Raw genomic sequence first — 22629 nt, forward strand, 5'->3', positions numbered from 1 at the left:
GAAGGTAGAAGTGATGTCGGCAGACCCTAGGTGGGTAAGGCCACCTGTTGAGAGCCCTGATGGCCCCCTCCTCCCTCTGCGCACACGTTCCCATCTTTCTGGCTGCCTTCGTTCTCTCTGCCGTAGATCCTGGAGGGTGAGGTCGACTGCCAGTACAGCCCCCATGATTTTTAGCAAGTCAAGGTTGTACGAATGAGGGAGTTTTGTATTTGCTGATACCAAAGAACCTTGAAATGACTACGGAAAACTCTTGCAGTAGCAGGAAGTAGTACACAGCCACTCAAACTGCAAAACCCTGACAGGTATGAGTGATTGGTGAGGATCCCATTAAACAGCATCACTGGAGCCAGCTTCCTGCTGCTGCACGCCACCTCAACCTGTCGTTGCTTTCTCCAGCCGGTAAGTACATTGGCTAAAGTGAAGTTGGGAGATCAGGCGTCCAGTGAGCGTTGCACACTCACTGATGTCACGATCTCCATCATGGTGAGCTCCCTGGCGATCGAGGTTACTGGCAGTGCTACCAGCAACACCGGCAACAAATATGGCGTGTGACGCTGGAACCGGCATCAGCTGTCGTTACAACTGTCAATGGCATTTTAGCGCCATCTCCTGGCACTTCTTCTCCTTCTTGGGCAGTTCCTCGGAACCAAGGATGACTTGCTTCCACGTTAAAAATTAGTTCTCAGGTGACTAATGAGTCCAGTGCAGGACCTACAGTCTCTGTCACAGGTGGGGCAGATGGTGGTTAAAGGGGTGGGGTGCTTGGGTTGACGTGCGCTCCTTGTGTTGTTTGTGCTTGGCTTCCACTTGCTCCCGGTGAAGAGACTCAAGGTGTTTGGTGCCTACCCGGATACTTCTCCTCCACTTTGTGCAGTCTTGGGCCAGGGATTCCCAGATGTCGGTGGGGATGTTGCACTTTTTCAAGGAGGCTTTGAGGGTGTCCTTGAAGCGTTTCCTCTGCCCACCTGGGGCTCGCTTGCCGTGCCGGAGCTCCGAGTAGAGCGCTTGTTTTGGGAGTCTTGTATTGGGCATGCGGACAATGTGACCCGTCCATCGGAGCTGATCGAGCGTGGTCAAAGCTTCGATGCTGGGGCTGTTGGCCTGAGCGAGAACACTGACGTTGGTCCATCTATCCTGCCAATTGATTTGCACGATCTTGCGGAGGCAGCGTTGGTGGTACCTCTCCAGTGCTTTGAGGTGCCTGCTGTACATGTTCCATGTCTCTGAGGTGTACAGGAGGATTCTTGCGATAACTTCCCCTGTGGCAGACAGCAGGGAAACTCCTCTGCAATTACCACAATCGAACTTGTTACCTTTCTTGAAGATGGTCACAATTATGGCATCCCTGAGATCCCCTGGCATGCTCTCCTCCTTCCAAATAAGAGAAATGAGTTCATGAATTCACGGCAGTAGTGCTTCTCTGCCATGCTTTACTGCCTCGGCAGGGATTGCATCTGCCCCTGAGGCCTTGTTGTTCTTCCGTTGTCGGATGGCCTTTTCAACCTCATGCCGGGCTGGGGTTGTGCTGAGGTGCTGGCGGGTAGCAAGCTGCGGGATGGAGTTGAGGACACTTGCGTCGAAGACAGAGTCTCGGTTAAGGAGATCTTCGAAGTGCTCCTTCCAGCGGGCACTGACTGCCTCCCTGTCCTTGATGAGTACCTCTCCGTTCTTGGCCCGCAGTGGGGAAGGGCCTTGGGTGCTTGGGCCGCAGGTGGTCTTGACTGCGCTAAAGAATCCACGCGCGTCATGGTTGTTGGCTAGCTGCTGGATCTCCTGCGCTTTCTCCACCCACCATCTGTTCTTTAGGTCGAGGGTTTTTTGTTGGACCTCGGCCTTCAGGCGTCTGTAGAGCTGCTTTCTTGCTCTCGAGTTCTGTTGCTGTTTCCAGATCAGGAATGCCTTGCACTTGCGGCTTATTAGCTCCTGGATCTCCTGGTCGTTCTCGTCGAACCAGTCTTGGTGTTTCCTGGTCGAGTGACCAAGCGTCTCTTCACAGGTGCTGATTATGGAGGCCTTGAGTGCAGACCAGGCGATGTGGACACTCTGTGTCTCTGCATCACTGGGAGTCATCAGGTTCGTAGTGAAGCACAGGCTGAATAGGGTTTTCTTAGCGGCGTCTTTGAGTGCTCCAGTGTTGATTTTCCTGCGGCATTGTTTCTGTTGCAGCCGTTGTTTTGGGGCTACATTGATGGAGATGACAGAGCAGATTAGGCGGTGGTCTGTCCAGCAGTCATCAGCTCCTGTCATGGCGCGGGTGATGCGGACATCTTGAGGTCCCTCGCTCAGACGATGACGTAGTCCAGCAGATGCCAGTGCTTGGAGCGAGGGTGCTGCCATGAAACCTTGCACTTGTCTCTCTGATGGAACAAGGTGTTGGTTATGACAAGGCCATGTTCTAAGCATTTCGTCAGGAGGAGGGTACCATTGGAGTTGACTTTCCCTACCCCCTCTCTGCCGACCACACCTCCCCAGAGGTTTGTGTCCTTTCCAACTCTGGCGTTAAAGTCGCCACGAAGGATCAGCTTGTCACCCATTGGGACTTGGGACAGGGATTGTTTGAGGCTGGAGTAGAATTCCTCTTTGTCTCGTCTGTGGCTTCCAGTGTTGGGGCGTACGCACTGATGACCATAGCGCACTGGTTCCGGGCTAGGGAACAGTGCGCTAACCTCACCTGGCACTAACGGCTGGCACTAACGTGTGGCACAAGCCACATGAATTTCTCCCCCTAAGAATCCTTACAGCAGGCAGAGATTGATTTCATTCCATTAATCTGATCTAGACTCGAATTGAAGGGGCAATGGTGAAAGGACTTTATTCAGTCATTGTGTGAGCCAGTTCCCCTAGATTAAGGACTTCTCATTGGCTAGTTAAGGAATCCAGTAATTGTATACAACCAGGGGCCAAAATTTGCCAGTTTCATTCTTTAAGATATATTTCTTTTTCTTCAGTTTTTAGGTCACTTGACGTGGGTGTCATGTTCTTTAAATCCAGTGAGCAGAGCTGAAGTACTACAGCTTTTGGATACAGCAAGGGTAAGCAACAAATACTAGAGAAATAATGTGAACTGCTCACATTATAAAGCTGGGGTGGGCAATTATTTGGGCTGGAGGGCCACTTAACAAGTTTGGTGAGCTGTTGAGGGTCACACACATAAAATGAATTATGTTAACAACAGCTACCATTAAAATTTGTTGTGGCATATAGTGTAAAAAGAACCCTTCATGTTGTTACCACATTTAATAAAAATAACACTTATTAACATGATATCAAACATGATACAGGTTTACGAGTCACATTGAAAACTGTCTGTTTATTCCAAATGGTCTAAATTCGTTGTTATAGTAGAAAGTGAGAGACTAATTCTGCTTCTACTGGCAATTATAAACAGTAAGGTATAAGGCACAATCAAGGATAAAATCATTTATACAACCGTTAAAAATTGCACATGAAAGTGTTACTTTGATGCCTTTGAAACTTTGCTAAGAAATAATTAGGTGACTCGGAAAATGATTTATAACACAAATTGCACCCCAGATCCACCATCAAATTGGGCTTGTTCATTGTCAACGTGCTATCACTCCGGAGAAAAGCCAAGATGCCTATAGAGTTTGCGGACTTTCACTTGAGAATGGCCACAAGTAATGCACCATTATAATGCACATTTCTTCCCCGAGTGCTATTTATTACTGGGACTGGCCAACAGCATAAATCTCTACAACCCTCTTCCAGTCATGACAATAAATTTAAATTGTTCAAGGTATGGGGAAAAAGGGCTTAAATTAAAAACAGTGAATGCAATGTCCAATATACCTGGGTCCATTTAGTTATGCCTCCACTATGCTAATTAAGTGGGATAATATTAAAACGAGGGAATAATTGTGCAAGCATTAATAACCCCACTAACAGTCATTGGTGAGAGCAAAGTGTTAATTTGGTAAATTTGAAACAGGCCAACTCATAGTGTTGATCATCACTCCCACTTCTACCCTCCCAACAATTTATGAACACAAACTCAGAAGTAGTCAGATACTATCTTAAATACACAAAATGTAGTGTTAAATCTTCCATTACTAAATGAATGAAATGATTGATCGAGCACATGTTGTTCTGAAAGTCTATGTTGCTGTTTGGCAGAATGGCTTGAGTTTGCGGGGCCTCTGACGCGAGAGGTGTTCTCTCTTTTTAGTGTGCGGAGTACGGGAGCCCGAGGCTTCGCAAGGCCTGAACTACAATCGCGTGCCATTACCTGGAGTCCTTGTGCTCCGGGATCCACTCCCGTGTCTAAGACGACGATGAGAACCCTCCCCACCATTGTACTCTGGGTACCGGGAGAGGAAAGACGCAGCGCTGGTCTCTTGCTTCAGTAAATAAGTCGAGATGAGCAGCCATGACTCGACTCAGACTAATGTGCAGCTCGAGCTCCGGCTCACATTCTATTTCTGTCCCGTTCAGCGGGCCAGATAGAATGAATTGGCGGGCCGTATTTTGCCCACCACTATTATAAAGGGTTAAACCAATGTAAGTATTGCACAATCAGTTCCTCTTAACAACCAGTTGGATGTTGGATACAGCAAGGTCCCACAAACAGCAACGAGATATATGACCAGATAATCTGTTCTAGTCATGTTGGTTGAGGGATAAATGCTGACCAGAATACTGGGAGAACTCCCATCCTCTTCTTCAACTAGTGCCATGGGATCTTTTATGTCCACCCAAGAGGGCAGACGGGGCTTCATTTTAACATCTCATCCAAAAAGTATGACTTCCAACAATGCAGCACTCTCTCAGTACTGCACTGCAATGTCTGATTATGTGCTCAAGTCCTTGAGTGCTCAAGTCCTGGAGCTAGGCAAGTAAAATTGATTGAAGATTTGAAGATAGCACATTATTATATATCACTTCTATATTTTAATGAGGACTGAGCTTTTAAATTGAGGCTTAGTGAAAAATTTATAACATCACATTGCTTCGCTGAGATAATATTGTCACTTGAGGAATGCCAGATCTTACCAGTTCCTGGTTGAATCAAATGGATCTAGATAAAATTAGACGGTTAAAATTTATAATGTTAACCAATTTTTTTGATATAAATTTTGATTTGGAAAAGAGATCCTTTCAGGTCATAGATCTTTTTGATGTATTATTTACCAAAGTAAACATGGTTTGTTTCATCAGTTCAAAAGTTGGTTGTTACAATTTCAGAATGTTAATATTGTAATATATAGAAATTGCTCTTATCTCCTCATGAATGAAATTCTACAAATTCATTTGATTAAGATAATTTGTTTCTTTTATAAACTAATGTTTTGTTTTTGGTTGTTAAGCAGATTTTATGTAAAATAACAGGTTTAAACAAAAGGAGGAACAAAGTAATTAAGAATAATTGAAATATACAGAATCCTACCTTTGACAGCAACAGAAACAGCTGCCTTTGCAAACAACTGCGGAGCAGGACACCATCCTGAGTTTGTCTGCACGCTGCCTCCTCTTGACCTGGAGGGACAATGAAGAGCTGATCCTGAGAATCCCAACCCATGAGATTGCTGCTGTATCTTATGTCCGGGATGATGCACTACATCTACTCATTCTCAAAACAGGTATATTCATTTATCCCAGAACATTCAGTGCAAGTTATCAACAGTTTTCTAAAGTCTCGATTAGCATTACATAGTACTAGTTCAGAAGTAGTCCTGTAAGACTCCAAATATTTATGTCTTAAATATGTTCATTAAATTTCAGAATTATATGTGTCTAAAAAATATATTTGCAAGTGAAGTGGTTAATGTCATGGTCAGAATATTTTTTCCTCTCAAACACTGGGTGGTGCAGTGGGTTAGACACTGGTCCGTAGGACTTGGGTACAAATTCAGCCTAGACTCTTGGGATAAGAGCCTCTTCCATTTGTTGGCTGTAAGAGGCATATGCGAAATGAATTTTGGCAATTGCAATCTGTTGTGTATGTACCTTTAAGGGAATAACTGGTCTTAGACTGCAGTACCGGCAGTGACCACCCCTGTATAAAAGGCCCTAGCAGGCTTCTGTAGTTTCAGTTTCCAGGTTGTCTCCATTCAGTAAAGACTTGTTATAATCAACTCCTGCAGTCCGTGTCTCAATTATACACGGACATAATACTGGCGACGAGTAAGAAACGAACTTACCTGCAACTCGGCAGCACCTCAGACGACGTTATTGAAGGTCGAAGCCAGAAGAAAATAAAAATAATAATCCAAAGAAACTCGAGAAACGGGCGTCGACCGTGGGCAACCGCCCTCCAAATCATCTAATTGAAAAGTGCAGGAGAGACTGTCGAGAGCCAGGCTTGCTTCTCCAGTCTGTGGTTTCCCAGCTAATCGGGCTGGTGGCAGGTAGTGCACTGATCCTTCCTGGGCTGCGGCGGGCTAGAGCTTGATCGGGTGGCTCTGCAACGGGGCTGGGCAGCGAGTCGGGAAGCAGAGAGAGAGAGAGGGTGGAGCACACAGGGCGTGGCCGGTGCTTCGAAACCGGGCAGCGTTCGGACCTAAGAAGAGGGAGGGAAGTGTCCCAGAGGGTTCGCTCCATGACGGGAACGGTTCTTCAATTAACGGAGCAAATATTGAAGCGCGATAGAAAAATAAAAATACCGCGGAGAGCGGCGTTGGCAGCAGTGATCGGGGAGGCGCGAAGACCATAGGGCGTCGCCATTACAGGATAGTAAAATAAATATAATCGGCAGCAACAGCGTTGGCAGCAGCGGCAGCGGCGGGAAAGCGTGGGAGGCGCCATCTTAACTCGGCGGGGAAGAAGGAAAAGCACGGGAGGCGCCATTTTGATCCATCGGGGACGAAGGCAAAGCGCGGGAGGCGCCATCTTAGATTTTCAAGATGCCAAAGACTGGCGATATCACTGCCTTCGATAATGCAATAGAAGACTGGACCACGTATGTGGAAAGAGTCGAGGTATATTGCGAGGCAAACGAAATAGCCGATGAGAAAAAGGCATTGGTATTGCTAAATTTAATGGGCGCAAGAACGTACGGCCTATTGCGGGACCTGATTACTCCAGCCAAACCGAAGGCGAAGAGTTTTAACGAAATTGTTGCTATCCTACAGGAACACCTAAATCCTACACCGCTGCTGATAGCAGAAAGATTTAAATTCGACAGGAGAAATCAGCATAAAAATGAGAGCAATGCTGATTACCTTACGGAACTACGCAAGCTATCAAAGCACTGCCAGTTCAGAGCAGGACTGGCAGATACCCTACGGGACAAATTTGTCTGTGGACTCCTGAGTGAAGGAACCCAGAAGAGGTTACTCTCAGAGAAAGAGCTGACGCTAGATAAGGCTTTCAGCGTGGCAGTATCGTACGAAGCAGCAGCAAGGGGAGCTGCAGAAATACAGCAAAAGCCACAGGAATACGGCACCCACGAAATGACATGGGGATTTGCAAAATGTTATCGCTGCGGCAGAACAAACCATGACCAGAAGGACTGCTGGTCCAAGGACAAAATATGCAGGCAATGCGGAAAGATGGGACACATTGCATGAGTTTGCAGGTCTGGGAAGAAGACCAATGACAACAAAAAGGCTACTAAGGAACCGTACAGGAAAGTACAAAAGATGACGGACAGTAGTTCCGAAGACCAGATGAGCGATAGTCAATCCGGGAACAAGAGACTAAGCTGTCTCAAACTTCACAACGTAATCGCAAAAGAGGATCACCGAACCATTTAGGTCACCCTCATGATAGCAGGGTCCCAAGTCAAAATGGAATTGGATACAGGATCAGCTCTAACCGTCATGAATCGACGAGACTACGAGCGGCTATTCTCACACATACCCTTGAGAGAGACATCTATTGTCTCGAGGACGTATACGGGACAAAAAGTATACCCCAGAGGAAAAATAAGGGTGCCTGTCGAATACAACGGCAAGAAAATACGGAAATTGTATCTCTACATTCTGCAAGATGGTGGACCACCATTATTGGGATGTGAATGGATCAGAAAGATAAGTTTAGACTGGCACTCCATTCAGGCACTGACGGTGGCTGGTAAAAAGGATGACGACGTCACTCCTGGACGATTGTCAACAATCTTAGCTGACGCAAAAGAGGTATTTCAACAAGAACTGGGCACTCAAAGGCGTAACCGCCTCGATAAAAATAGAGGAGAATGCAATTCCCAAGTTTTTCAAAGCAAGACCGGTACCATATGCAATTCGCCCAGCCGTCGAGGCAGAGCTGGAGAATCTGGAGAATGCAGGCGTGTTATCTAAGGTAGACTGGAGCGAGTGGGCGACACCCATTGTTCCTGTCATGAAGAAAACGTTAAACAATAAGTATGAGGAGCCAAGGAAGGTTCGCATCTGTGGGGACTTCAAGGTGACGGTGAACCCAGTCCTCCACACAGTACAATATCCTCTTCCAAGGATAGAAGATATCTTCGCCTCACTATCTGGAGGGAAGCGTTTTACAAAAATTGACCTAGCACAAGCATATTTGCAGATGGAGGTTGAAGAATCCTCTAGGAAGTATCTCACGATAAACACTCACAAAGGTCTTTACCAGTATAATCGACTGGTATTCGGAGTAGCATCAGCTCCGGCGATATGGCAAAGAGCGATGGAACAAGTCCTGCAAGGGATTCCAGGGACTCAGTGTTACTTGGACAACATCCTAGTGACAGGCGAAGATGACAGTGAAAACCTTGCCAACCGAGAGCAGGTGCTCACTAGACTACGTGAACATGGGCTACGAGCCAATCGCCCCAAGTGCGAGTTTTTTAAGAAACCAATATCGTATTGTGGCCACGTGATTGATGAAGAGGGGTTGCATAAGTCCCCTGACAAAATTGAAGCGGTAGTTAAGGCTCCAGCGCCTGAAAATGTGTCGCAACTGAGGTCATTCCTCGGATTGGTGAATTACTACCATAAGTTTTTGCCGAATTTGTCCACAATTCTGCATCCACTGAACGCCCTACTACGAACGGGAGTAGCATGGAAATGGAGCGATGAATGTAAGCGGGCCTTTCAGAAGAGTAAGGACCTAATCACTTCAAGAGAAGTATTGGCTCACTACAACCCATCACTACCGATAAGACTGGCGCGTGATGCGTCTCCCTACGGCATTGGGGCGGTACTGTCACATAAATTCCTTGATGGTTCAGAGAGGCCGATAGCTTTTGCGTCACGCTCGTTAACTTCAGCCAAGCGTAACTACGCCCAGATTGACAGAGAGGCCCTCAGCCTGGTGTGGGGGGTGAAGAAGTTCAATCACTACCTGCACGGTCAGAAATTTACCCTACTAACTGATCATCAACCTCTCGTCTCCATTTTCAACCCTCAGAAGGGCGTACCGATAATGACGGCACAACGGCTACAGAGGTGGTCCCTTTTCCTAGGGGCACACCAATATGACATCGAGTACAAAGGAACTAAACAGCATGGGAATGCTGATGGATTGTCGCGCCTACCGTTGCCGACGGTGGAAGAAGAACTGGCAGTGGATCCAGTGGAGTTATTCCACTCGACTATAGTCGAATGTCTCCCTGTGACGAATGCAAACATAGAAAAGGAAACACAAAATGACCCGACACTCTCCTGGGTCTATGATTTAATGGTGAAGGGATGGCCAGCACATGGCGAACCACTGCTGCCAGCATTCTCGCCGAGAAGAGAACAGCTGTCAGTGTGCAGAGGAACCTTGATGTGTGGATCCAGAGTAGTAATTCCACCCAAATTGAAGGATAGAGTGCTCAATGAGCTTCATGAGGGTCATCTGGGAGGGGTAAAAATGAAGAACTTAGCCAGAGCGTTTGTGTGGTGGCCGGGAATCGATAGAGAAATCGAAGAGATGACCAAGAGCTGTACTGGATGCCAGAAGGTCCAAAACGCGCCACCACAAGCCCCTCTACATCCATGGGAGTGGCCCTCATCTCCATGGCAAAGGGTGCACATTGATTTTGCTGGTCCCTTTAGGGACTCAATGTTTTTAATTGCGGTGGATGCACATTCAAAGTGGCCAGAGGTAATAAAAATGTCCTCAACCACCACAGAAAAAACTATCACAGTCTTACGAACCATATTCGCTAGGAATGAGCTGCCTGAACAGATTTGCTCTGACAATGGACCACAGTTTGTGTCTGAAGAGTTCCAGAGGTTCTTAAAGAACAATGGTGTTAAGCATTACACATCCGCCCCATATCACCCAGCCACTAATGGATTGGCCGAGAGGTTTGTTCAAACATTCAAGAAGGCTATCAAGGCAATGTGTAATGAAGATATACCCCTACAACACAAGGTGGACAACTTCTTGTTTGCCTACCGGAATGCGACACATGCGGTTACCAACCAAACTCCAGCCATGATGTTCTTCAATCGAAGACTAAGATGCCGCTTGGATTTGGTTAAGCCAAACGTCAGAAGAGATGTGGAGAACAGGCAGTTTCAGAATATGAATGAAAGGCCGACCAGGAGTTTTAAGATAGGTCAACCAGTTTTGGCCCGGGACTACCACACAGAGAAATGGCAGCCAGGAACGATCTGTACACGGCAAGGACCTCTAATGTATACCGTGGATGTTGGAGAGAGCATTGTAAGACGCCATGCTGACCAGATTCTAGAGTCACTGGAAAACGTCAACTCCACACCACGATCTGATACACCTGGCGATGAAACCGAAGTACCAATTGCATCTACCGCAGAATCGGTGATATTGGAAGCAGACGAACCAAACAACGACATTGATCCCGACTCAACCTTGCCAGAAGAACCTGATATCCCAAAGAGGCGTTATCCAGACAGAATCAGGAAGCCTCCTCAAAGACTGAACTTATAATTGCTTAACTTCAACCAATGTATCTAGCAACCGTAATTGTAATTGTAATTAGTTATTATTTAGTTGTTAAATGAATGTTATGTACTGTTTATCTAAAAGGGGAGGAATTGGTGTGTATGTACCTTTTTAAGGGAATAACTGGTCTCAGACTGCAGTACCGGCAATGACCACCCCTGTATAAAAGGCCCTAGCAGGCTTCTGTAGTTTCAGTTTCCAAGTTGTCTCCATTCAGTAAAGACTTGTTATAATCAACTCCTGCAGTCCGTGTCTCAATTATACACGGACATAATACAATCCAGTTCCCACAGTACAAAACTGCCATAATTTGGCACTAGTTGGCAATATCATTCAGAGGGGGCTCAAGATGTCTGGTCTGGGGGAAAATATACCCTGCTGGCAATATAGGGGTGTTCGCTTCTGAAGTTATAGCTAAGGCACAGTATTGGAGCAGAATGTATTCCACATCAGTGTGGGCTATACAACAACAACAACAACTTGTATTTATATAGTGCCTTTAATGTAAATATCCCAAGATACTTCACAGGAGTGTCATAAAACAAAATTTGACACCGAGCACATAAGGAGAAATTAGGGTATGTTGCGTTTGCAAAGATAATCCAGAGACCGTGAGCAGAGTTCAGTTCATGTTGCTTTTTTAATGGCTGCCACACACACACACTTCCAGGCAAAAGCAATCGAATACCTATACACAATACAATGATAACAGCACTATCAAACTCCATGTGCTCAGGCCAAGGCATGGAGTACCTATCACCAATGTCAGACATAACATTTCCTCCCCCCTCACAGAATTTCAAACATGAAATGTAGTGACAAAGTCCTGTAGGTGGCCAGGGCGAGAACGTGTACGAACAGGCCGAGGTGTGGACTGGTGAAGAGCAGGCTGAAGTGGGGACTGCTGAGGAGCAGGCTGAGGCACAACATCTGCTTGGGGGTTGGCTGGCTGAGTCACATGTGCATCCCGCCACTCTGGGGGTAAGGCTTGGGGGTTAGGTCCGTATAATCCCGCATCAGGGGGTGCTGGCACCTTCCGAAGGCGGCTGGCATGCCACCGAGAGCTGCCAGTGAGGCAGAAAGTGGCTGGTCCAAGTTGGCGGCTGATTTGGAGAGGGGAGGACCAGAATGACGCCATCTTATTATTGAGGTGAGGCCTGCAGACTTTGACCCAATCGGAGACTGAGATGTTGGGCGCCTTGGCCCTCTTCGACTGGTCGAAGCGGAGTTTCATCTCCTGCTGTCTAGCGACTGTGGCTTGAGCCGGTGGAGCATGGCTCTGAGCTAGCGAGGTGCGGAGCCTGCCAAGGGGCAGCATAAGCTCACGGCCTAGCATGAGGGATGTGGGTGAGACCCCTGTAGTGGAATGCTGGGAGGCTCTGTAGTGCAGCAGTGTGTGGAGGAGGGCCTTGTCAAACGCACACCCCTGGGATAGGTGTGCTCTGAGGCCATTTTTCAGTGTCTGGTTAAAACGCTCCACCCCCCCCCCCCCTATTTGACTCGGGGTGGTAGTACGCTGTGCGAATGTGATGGATGCCCTTGCTCTCAAGGTAAGAGGAGAGTTCCAAAGAGACCATTTGGGGGCCATTGTCTGTGGTGATGGCCTTTGGATGCCCCCAGCGGGAGAAGAGGGACTCAAGGATATCAATGATGACCCGAGAGGTGACGGAGCCCACGACAGTGGCCTCTGGCCATTTTGAATGCAGGTCATAGGTCACCACTAGGAACCGTTGATGGTGGGGGACACTATGGATCTCCCCGCAGATGTTGAGCTGCAGGTGCTCCCAGGGCTGAGAGGGCCAGGCAAGGGGTTGCAGGGGTGGGGGAGCTTGGTGGCCAGTCTTGCCACTTACAAGGCAGGCTGCACAGTCCTTGACCAGGGCCTCGATTTCCCTGTCGATACCCGGCCACCACACTAGGTCTCGGCATCGTTGTTTGAGCTTCACTATGCCCAAGTGGCCCTCATGCGCCATGGATAAAACACGCGCACGAAGGGCACTTGGGACCACAGTGCAGAGCCCACGTGCAACACAGGAGTCATTCCAGCAGGAGAGCTCCTCTTTAACTCTGGAGTAGGCAGACAGTTCCTCAGACACCTTGCGAGGCCAGCCATCTCTGATGAAGGTGCACAGCTGGGAGAGGGCCGGATGCTGTTCAGAGGCCTCTTTGAGCTCCTGGAGAGAGACTGTGGTTTGGAGAGGCGTGTGCAGCATCTGGACGATATCCTGTTCCACATGTTCAGACCCGACGAGTGGGGCTGGGGCAGAGACAGTGCGGGAGAGCAGATCTGCAACAACATTGTCACGCCCTGGTGTGAACTGGAGACTGAAATTGTATTGGCGGAGGCGGTCAGACCAGCGGTGTAGACGCAGTGGTCTGTGGCCCGTGCCGGATGTCGACAGCAAGGCAGTGCGAGCCTGGTGATCGGTTCGCAGGGTGAAGGCACGGCCATACGTGTACAGGTGCCACCACTCACATGCCCAGACGCACGCCAGCGCTTCACGCTCGCCTACTGAGTACTTCTGTTCGGTGGGGCTAAGGGCTCGGGAGGCAAAGGCGATTGGTTTCTCCACTCCATTCTGTATCTGTGATAACACCACCCCCACAGCTGCAGCGGACACGTCGCAGGTGACAAGGGTGGGGCTGGCGACGTCAAAGTGAGCCAACACTGGAGGCGACGTGAGCTGCGATTTGAGGAGGCGAACAGCTTCCGTACAGGCTTGTGACCACACCCAGGGCTCATCCTTTCGCAGGAGCTGGCACAGTGGGGCTGTGGTGGCTGAGTACTGGGGCAAAAACTTCAGGTAGTACCCAGTCATGCCAAGGAAGGAGGCAACCTGTGCTGCAGAGCTGGGTTCTGGGATGCTGTGAATGGCATCCACGTTTGACTGGAGTGGGGATGTACCGTCAGCCGACAACCGAAACCCCACAAATTCGATCTCTGAAACAGCAAAGACACACTTTTCGCCATTCAGTGTGAGCTTGTGTTTTGCTAGAGCTGTGAAAACTCTGTGAAGGCGTTCGTCGTGAGTGGAGGTCGAGGGCCCATGCACGACGATGTCATCCAGGTAGATGGCCACCCCAGGAATGCCCGCGAGCACAGAGGACATCACCTTTTGGAAGCAGCTGGGTGCAGAGCTAAGTCCAAATGGCACCCTGGTGTACCAAAAGATGCCAGCGTGTGTCACAAAAGCAGTGAGGTCCCTGCTGCTGAGGTGGAGGGGAACCTGTAGATAGCCCTGTCGAAGGTCCAGTTTCCAGAACAGGATGGAACCATAGAACTGCGCTGTGAGTTCCTCTGATGTGGGCAGTGGATACTTGTCAGGGATTATGGCCTTATTCACTGCTCGAAGATCGACACAGACGCGTAGACCACCTGACTTTTTCGTTGGGACCACCAGGTTGGAGACCCATGGGGAGGCATCAACTGGTTCAATGATGCCGGCTTCCAGTAGCTGCTTTAGTTCAGCTGTGACCCCGTCACGGAGAGCAAGCGGGATGCGGCGCAGTGGCTGAATGATAGGGGTAACGGTGGAGTCAACCATGGGCTGGTGGGTGAAGGCAGTCAGGCAGCCCAGACCCTCGAAGAGTGCTGGCCATGTTTGGCGCCACGGTGAGGCGACGTGCAGAATCGCAGACCCGCCGGTGTCCAAGAGAGAAAAACCCAGGCCAGTGAAAAGATCCAGTCCCATCAGGTTAGCTCCTTGGCGTGCCACATGAAAACAAAAATCTGGCAAAACTTTTGTTCCATAGCGTACAATGAGGTTGACTGAGCCCACTAGTCCAATTTTCGAATTACCATACCCGCAAAGGGTAGTGGAGGGCGCAGAGAGTGGCAGGGAGCTGAAAAAGCGTTTGAATGTGTCCACATTCAGCAGTGAGACGCTGGCACCGGTATCCAACAACAGCGGGATGCACACATCATTCAGGTTAATTGTGCATGACTTGAAAGCCACTACTGGCCCAGAGCTCATGTTGTGAATTATAGTGCTTGAGGACAGTGTTCATTTGTAGCAACCAGGGCAGAGCGGCAGACATTGGCAAAGTGATTTTGTTTTCCACAATTGCGACAGGCTTGGCCACGCGTGGGGCAATTCTGCGCTCTGGTAGCATGTGAACGAGATCCGCAGTTTCCACACTGTTGCCGCGGTAGCGCGCGTTGCTGCCGTCGCGCGAGCATTACCATGTCAGAGCTGTCGGGGCCGAGGGCACTGTCACTGGGTGTGTGTGCTAGTTTCACTGCACATTCGGCTGCAGACTCCACTTGAAAGGCAATGTTGACTGCCTGTGACAACGACAGATCGTCGGACTCGAGTAACAGTCTTTCACGCACTCTCACGTTGTTTGTGTGCTCTATTAGTTGATCACGCACCATCTCATCTTGTAGTGCACCGAACTTGCACGAGCTAGCTAACCCCCTCAAATTAGCCATGTATTGATGCACTGACTCGCCGAGGAGTTGGTGACGCTGTCTAAAAATGAATTGCCACAGGAGGGCACTTTGTGGGGCAGAGAAGTCTGTGCTTAACAGAGCCACAGCCTCATCATATGTTTGAATTGAGTCTGCTGTGCACAATGTCCCAAGAACACGCTGGCCCTCTGCTCCCAAGCAATGGGATAACAGTGCCTTTTTCCGAGCCGTACTCACAGTTTCTAGTCCAAGAGCAATGAGGTAGGTTTCAAAGGACTGTAACCAGCGAACCCATGGGATCGGGGGCTCACCTGGTAGTGCAAGGAAGGGAGGAGGTGGTGGAAGAGAGATTTCAGCCATCCTTGTCGCCAAATGTTGTGTTTGCAAAGATAATCCAGAGACCGTAAGCAGAATTCAGTTCATGTTGCTTTTTTAATGGCTGCCACACACACACACACTTCCAGGCAAAAGCAATCGAATACCTATACACAATACAATGATAACAGCACTATCAAACTCCATGTGCTCAGGCCAAGGCAATCGAGTACCTATCACCAATGTCAGACATAACAGGGTAGATGAGGTAGGTTTTAAGGAGCTAGAGAGGTGGAGAGGTTTAGGGAGGGAATTCCATGCTTAGGGCCTAGGCAACAGAAGGCACGGCCACTAATGGTTGAGCGATTATAATCAGGGATGCTCAAGATGCTTAAAGCGTCGGAGGGAATTTCAGCAGCAGCAGCGGGGCTATAAAAGGCTCCAAGAGACCAGGTAGGCCTCAAAGCGTCGGCGGGAATTTCAGCGGCAGCAGCGGGGCTATAAAAGGCTCCAGAGAGCAGGTAGGCCTCAAAACGTCGGCAGGAATTTCAGCGGCAGCAGCGGGGCTATAAAAGGCCCCAGAGAGCAGGTAGGCCTCAAAGCGTCGGCGGGAATTTCAGCGGCAGCAGCGGGGCTATAAAAGGCCCCAGAGAACAGGTAGGCCTCAAAGCGTCGGCGGGAATTTCAGCGGCAGCAGCGGGGCTATAAAAGGCCCCAGAGAGCAGGTAGGCCTCAAAGCGTCGGCCTCAAAGCGTCGGCGGGAATTTCAGCGGCAGCAGCGGGGCTATAAAAGGCCCCAGAGAGCAGGTAGGCATACCAATCTCCAATCTCACAGAGAGGGAGAGAAGTAAAAAGTAATCGAAGTGTGACGTCACCAGAAAGCAGGTAAGTGATTGGTTGGTGAGTATTTCTCTCTTTTTAAACTTTAACTCTGTGGTTTATAGTGTCTAAGCTCTCTGTGGTGTAGCGGGGACTGTTTGTAAACCAGGACCCTTAAATATATCATTTAACTGTAGTGAAATTGGTGGGATTGATTTGATTTAATTTAATTGCAATTAGCTAAAGGGTAAGTCATGGCAGGACAGCCCGGTGCCGTGGTATGCTCCTCCTGCGATATGTGGGAACTCAGGGACACTTCCTGTGTCCCTGACAACCATGTGTGCAGGAAGTGTGTCCAACTGCAGCTACTGGCAGACCGCATTGCGGCGCTGGAGCTGCGATTGGATTCATACTGGACCATTCGCAATGCTGAGGACGTCGTGAATAGCACATTTGATCAGTTGGTCACACCGCAGGCAAAGGTTGGACAGGCAGAAAGGGAATGGGTGACCAACAGACAGAGTACTAGGCACAGGCAGGTAGTGCAGGGGTCCCCTGTGGACACCCCATCTCAAACAGATACACCACTTTGAGTACAGTGACAGGATCGGACAAAGTCAACATGGATTTACAAAAGGTAAATCATGCTTGACTAATCTACTGGAATTTTTTGAGGATGTAACTGGTAAAATAGATATGGGAGAACCAGTGGATGTGGTGTATTTGGACTTTCAGAAGGCTTTCGATAAGGTCCCGCATAAGAGGTTAGCGTGCAAAATTAAGGCACATGGGATTGGGGGCAAGGTATTGACTTGGATAGAGAACTGGTTGGCGGACAGAAAGCAGAGTTGGAATAAACAGGTTGTTTTCCGAGTGGCAGGCAGTGACTAGTGGGGTACCGCAAGGATTGGTCCTAGGACCCCAGCTGTTCACAATATATATTAATGATCTGGACGAGGGAATTGGATGTAAAATCTCCAAATTTGCAGATGACACAAAGCTGGGTGGGAGGGTATGCTGTGAGGAGGATGTCATGAAACTCCAGTACGATTTGGACAGGTTGGGTGATTGGACAGAAACATGGCAAATGCACTATAATGTGGATAAATGTGAGGTTATCCACTTTGGTGGCAAAAACAGGAAGGCAGATTATTATTTGAATGGCAATAGATTGGGAGAAGGGGAAGTGCAAAGAGACCTGGGTGTTCTTGTGCACCAGTCGCTGAAGGTAAGCATGCAGGTGCAGCAGGCAGTTAAGAAGGCAAATGGTATGTTGGCCTTCGTAGCAAGAGGGTTCGAGTACAAGAACAAGTTGTCTTGCTGCAGTTGTACAGGGCCTTGGTGAGACCGCACCTTGAGTATTGTGTGCAGTTTTGGTCGCCTTATCTGAGGAAGGACGTCCTTACCATGGAAGGAGTGCAGCGAAGATTCACCAGGCTGATACCTGGGATGGCAGGAATGACGTATGAGGAGAGATTGTGTCAATTGGGCTTATACTCACTGGAGTTTAGAAGATTGAGAGGGGATCTCATCGAAACCTATAAAATTCTGTCAGGTCTGGACAGACTAGATGCAGAAAGGATGTTTCTGATGGCCGGGGAGTCCAGAACCAGGGGTCATAGTCTAAGGATAAGGGGTAAGCCATTTAGGACTGAAATGAGGAGGAATTTCTTCACCCAGAGAGTGGTGAACCTGTGGAATTCTCTGCCACAGAGGGCGGTGGAGGCCAGTTCATTAAATATATTCAAGAAAGAGTTGGATATATTTCTTGAGGCTAAAGGGATTAAGGGATATGGGGAGAAGGCAGGGACAGGGTACTGAATTTGGATGATCAGCCATGATCTCATTGAATGGTGGAGCAGGCTCGAAGGGCCGAATGGCCTACTCCTGCTCCTATCTTCTATGTTTCTATGAGTACTGTTGGGGGGGATGGCTTATCAGAGGAAGGCAGCAGCAGCCAACTTCCTGGCACCAGGGGTGGTTCTGCTGCACAGGACGGGAGGAAAAAGAGGGGTAGAGCTATAGTAATAGGGGATTCTTTTGTAAGGGGAATAGATAGGCGTTTCTGCGGCCGCAAACGAGACTCCAGGATGGTGTGTTGCCTCCCTGGTGCAAGGGTCAAGGATGTCTCAGAGCGGCTGCAGAACATTTTGGAAGGGGAGGGTGAACAGCCAGTTGTCGTGGTGCATATAGGTACCAACGATATAGGTAAAAAACTGGATGAGGTCCTAAAAGCTGAATATAGGGAGTTCGGAGGTAAATTTAAAAAATAGTACCTCAAAGGTAGTAATCTCAGGATTGCTACCAGTGCCACGTGCTAGTCAGAGTAGAAATAGAAGGATATTTCAGATGAATACGTGGCTAGAGGAATGGTGTGAGGGGGAGGGATACAAATTCCTAGGACATTAGAACCGGTTCTGGGGGAGGTGGGACCAGTTCAAACCGGACGGTTTGCACCTGGGCAGGGCCGGGACCGATGTCCTAGGGGGAGTGTTTGCTAGTGCTCTGGGGGAGGGTTTAAACTAAAATGGCAAGCTGTTGGGAACCTGAGCAGAGGGACAGAGGAAAGGGAAACAAGGATAAAAGAAAAAGATAGGAAGGAGAAAAACAAAAGTGGCAGTCAGAGAAATCAACAGTTTAAATCAAACATGGCCACAGTAAATAATAATTCTAATAGGTCTAAGAGCATTAAAAAAGCAAGCCTGAAGGCTTTGTGTCTTAATGCGAGGAGCATTCATAATAAGGTGGATGAATTAGCTGCGCAAATAGAGGTAAACGATTATGATTTGATTGGGATTACGGAAACATGGCTCCAGGGTGGCCAAGGCTGGGAACTCAACATCCAGAGGTATTCAATATTCAGGAAAGATAGGCAATAAGGAAAGGGAGGTGGGGTAGCATTGCTGGTTAAAGAAGGGATTAACACAATTGTAAGGAAGGATATTAGCTCTGATGATGAGGAATCTGTATGGGTAGAACTGAGAAATACCAAGGGGCAGAAAACGTTAGTGGGAGTGGTATATAAACCTCCAAACAGTAATGCGGAGGTTGGGGATAGCATTTAAAGGGAAATTAGAGAAGCATGCAATAAGGGCACAGCAGTCATCATGGGTGACTTTAATAGAAACATAGAAACATAGAAGATAGGAGCAGGAGTAGGCCATTTGGCCCCTCGAGCCTGCTCCGCCATTCAATGAGATCATGGCTGCTCATCCAAATTCAGTACCCTGTCCCTGCCTTCTCCCCATATCCCTTGATCCCTTTAGCCTTAAAAATATATCCAGCTCCTTCTTGAATATATTTAATGAACTGGCCTCCACCGCCCTCTGTGGCAGAGAATTCCACAGATTCACCACTCTCTGGGTGAAGAAATTCCTCCTCATTTCAGTCCTAAATGGCTTACCCCTTATCCTTAGACTATGACCCCTGGTTCTGGAATCCCCGGCCATCGGAAACATCCTTCCTGCATCTAGTCTGTCCAGGCCTGACAGAATTTTATAAGTTTCAATGAGATCCCCTCTCAATCTTCTAAACTCCAGTGAGTATAAGCCCAATTGACACAATCTCTCCTCGTACGTCATTCCTGCCATCCCAGGTATCAGCCTGGTGAATCTTCGCTGCACTCCTTCCATGGTAAGGACGTCCTTCCTCAGATAAGGCGACCAAAACTGCACACAATACTCAAGGTGCGGTCTCACCAAGGCCCTGTACAGCTGCAGCAAGACATCTTTGTTCCTGTACTCAAACCCTCTTGCTACGAAGGCCAACATACCATTTGCCTTCTTAACCGCCTGCTGCACCTGCATGCTTACCTTCAGCGACTGGTGAACAAGGACACCCAGGTCTCTTTGCACTTCCCCTTCTCCCAATCTATTGCCATTCAAATAAGTCTGCCTTCCTGTTTTTGCCACCAAAGTGGATAACCTCACATTTATCCACATTATAGTGCATTTGCCATGTATCTGCCCAATCACCCAACCTGTCCAAATCGTACTGGAGTTTCTCGACATCCTCCTCACAGCATACCCTCCCACCCAGCTTTGTGTCGCCTGCAAATTTGGAGATATTACATCCAATTCCCTCGTCCAGATCATTAATATATATTGTGAACAGCTGGGGTCCTAGGACCGATCCTTGCGGTACCCCACTAGTCACTGCCTGCCACTCGGAAAACGACCCGTTTATTCCAACGCTTTGCTTTCTATCCGCCAACCAGTTCTCTATCCAAGTCAATACCTTGCCCCCAATCCCATGTGCCTTAATTTTGCACGCTAATCTCTTATGTGGGACCTTATCGAAAGCCTTCTGAAAGTCCAAATACACCACATCCACCGGTTCTCCCTTATCTATTTTACCAGTTACATCCTCAAAAAATTCCAGTAGATTAGTCAAGCACGATTTACCTTTTGTAAATCCATGTTGACTTTGTCCGATCCTGTCACTGCTTTCCAAGTGCTCTGCTATTACATCTTTTATAATGGACTCTAGCATTTTCCCCAATACCGATGTCAGGCTTACCGGTCTATAATTCCCCGCTTTTTCTCTACCACCTTTTTTGAATAGTGGGGTAACATTAGCTACCCTCCAATCCATGGGTATTGTTCCAGAGTCTATCGAGTTCTGGAAAATGACCAGCAATGCATCTACTATTTCTAGGGCCACTTCCTTAAGTGCCCTAGGATGTAGATTATCAGGCCATGGGGATTTATCGGCCTTCAGTCCCATCTATTTTCCTAACACCATTTCCCTACAGATACTGATTTCTTTCAGTTCCACCCTTTCATCAGACCCTATGTTCCCCGGCATCTCTGGGAGGTTGTTTGTGTCCTCCTTTGTGAAGACAGAACCAAAATATGTATTTAGTTGGTCTGCCATTTCTTTGTTCCCCATTATAAATTCCCCTGATTCTGACTGCAAGGGACCTACGCTTGACTTCACCAATCTTTTTCTCTTCACATATCTATAAAAGCTTTTACAGTCAGTTTTTATGTTCCCTGCAAGCTTACTCTCATATTCTATTTTCCCCTTCTTAATTAATCCCTTTGTCCTCCTTTGTTGAATCCTAAACTGCTCCCAATCCTCAGGATTATTGCTTTTTCTGGCCAATTTATATGTCCTCTCCTTGGATCTTATGCTATCCCTAATTTCCCTTGTTAGCCATGGTTGAGTCACCTTTTTTGTTTTATTTTTATGCCAAACTGGGATGAACAAATTCTGTCGTTCATCCATGCGGTCTTTGAATGTTTGCCATTGCCTATCCACCATCAACCCTTTGAGTGACATCCCCCAGGCTCGAGGGGCCGAATGGCCTACTCCTGCTCCTATCTTCTATGTTTCTATGTTTCTATTAAAGTCACCCATGATGACTGCTGTGCCCTTATTGCATGCTTCTCTAATTTCCCTTTAAATGCTATCCCCAACCTCCGCATTACTGTTTGGAGGTTTATATACCACTCCCACTAACGTTTTCTGCCCCTTGGTATTTCTCAGTTCTACCCATACAGATTCCTCATCATCAGAGCTAATATCCTTCCTTACAATTGTGTTAATCCCTTCTTTAACCAGCAATGCTACCCCACCTCCCTTTCCTTTTTGTCTATCTTTCCTGAATATCGAATACCCCTGGATGTTGAGTTCCCAGCCTTGGCCATCCTTGAGCCACGTTTCCGTAATCCCAACCAAATCATATTCGTTTACCTCTATTTGCGCAGCCAATTCATCCACCTTATTACGAATGCTCCTCGCATTAAGACACAAAGGCCTAGAAATTCAGTTGCGTTCGCCAGCCATTACCGCCATAAGAGGGGTATATTTCCAGCGCTAGGCACTTAGCGCCCGGGCGCAGGCCGATCTGCGCCTACGCCCAAATTCAGTAGACATTTAGCGCCGGCGCAAAGTGTTTGCGCCCGCTCAGCTGCGCGCGCAGCTTATGACGTCATTTCGTCGTGCAACGCTGTTTGTGCGCCCCAAACCGGAAATTCAGTGGTGCCCGCCCAATGTGGGCGTGGCGCTGTTAAGAACTGTGAAGTGGAACGCAACAGAGGCCCTGTGGGCCTCGGGGAGCGCTAATTAAAGGGCACTTACACTGACCTATAAAGCCCAGCCATTTTGCTGCAATGACTTTACTGCTTTGGATTTCTGGACAGAGACCAAGGAACAGAGCTTACTGATTTGGGATAACATAGGAGAGGTATTTTTGGCTTCTGGCCAAAGCTTTGACATTTGAATCATTGTGATTTCACTGTTTGCAAGTT

At 48.1% G+C, this 22629-nt stretch overlaps 1 protein-coding gene across 2 annotated transcripts in view; it reads left to right on the forward strand.

The window, feature by feature from the left end:
- ccm2l (CCM2 like scaffold protein) overlaps positions 1-22629 on the forward strand; it is a 94161-nt gene that overhangs the window by 41454 nt on the left and 30078 nt on the right. The window contains exons 3-4 of one of the 2 annotated variants that reach the window (XM_086005507.1): positions 2949-3032; positions 5414-5597. In XM_086005507.1, the coding sequence (XP_085861633.1) occupies positions 2949-3032; positions 5414-5597 (268 nt within the window). The remainder of the gene's footprint in view (positions 1-2948; positions 3033-5413; positions 5598-22629) is intronic. The other variant, XM_086005508.1, reaches the window with a different exon arrangement.

This window comes from Somniosus microcephalus, chromosome 13 (assembly GCF_052327205.1).
Source record: "Somniosus microcephalus isolate GS21.2 chromosome 13, FLI_Smic_1.0, whole genome shotgun sequence".
Taxonomy (NCBI): Eukaryota; Metazoa; Chordata; class Chondrichthyes; order Squaliformes; family Somniosidae; genus Somniosus; species Somniosus microcephalus.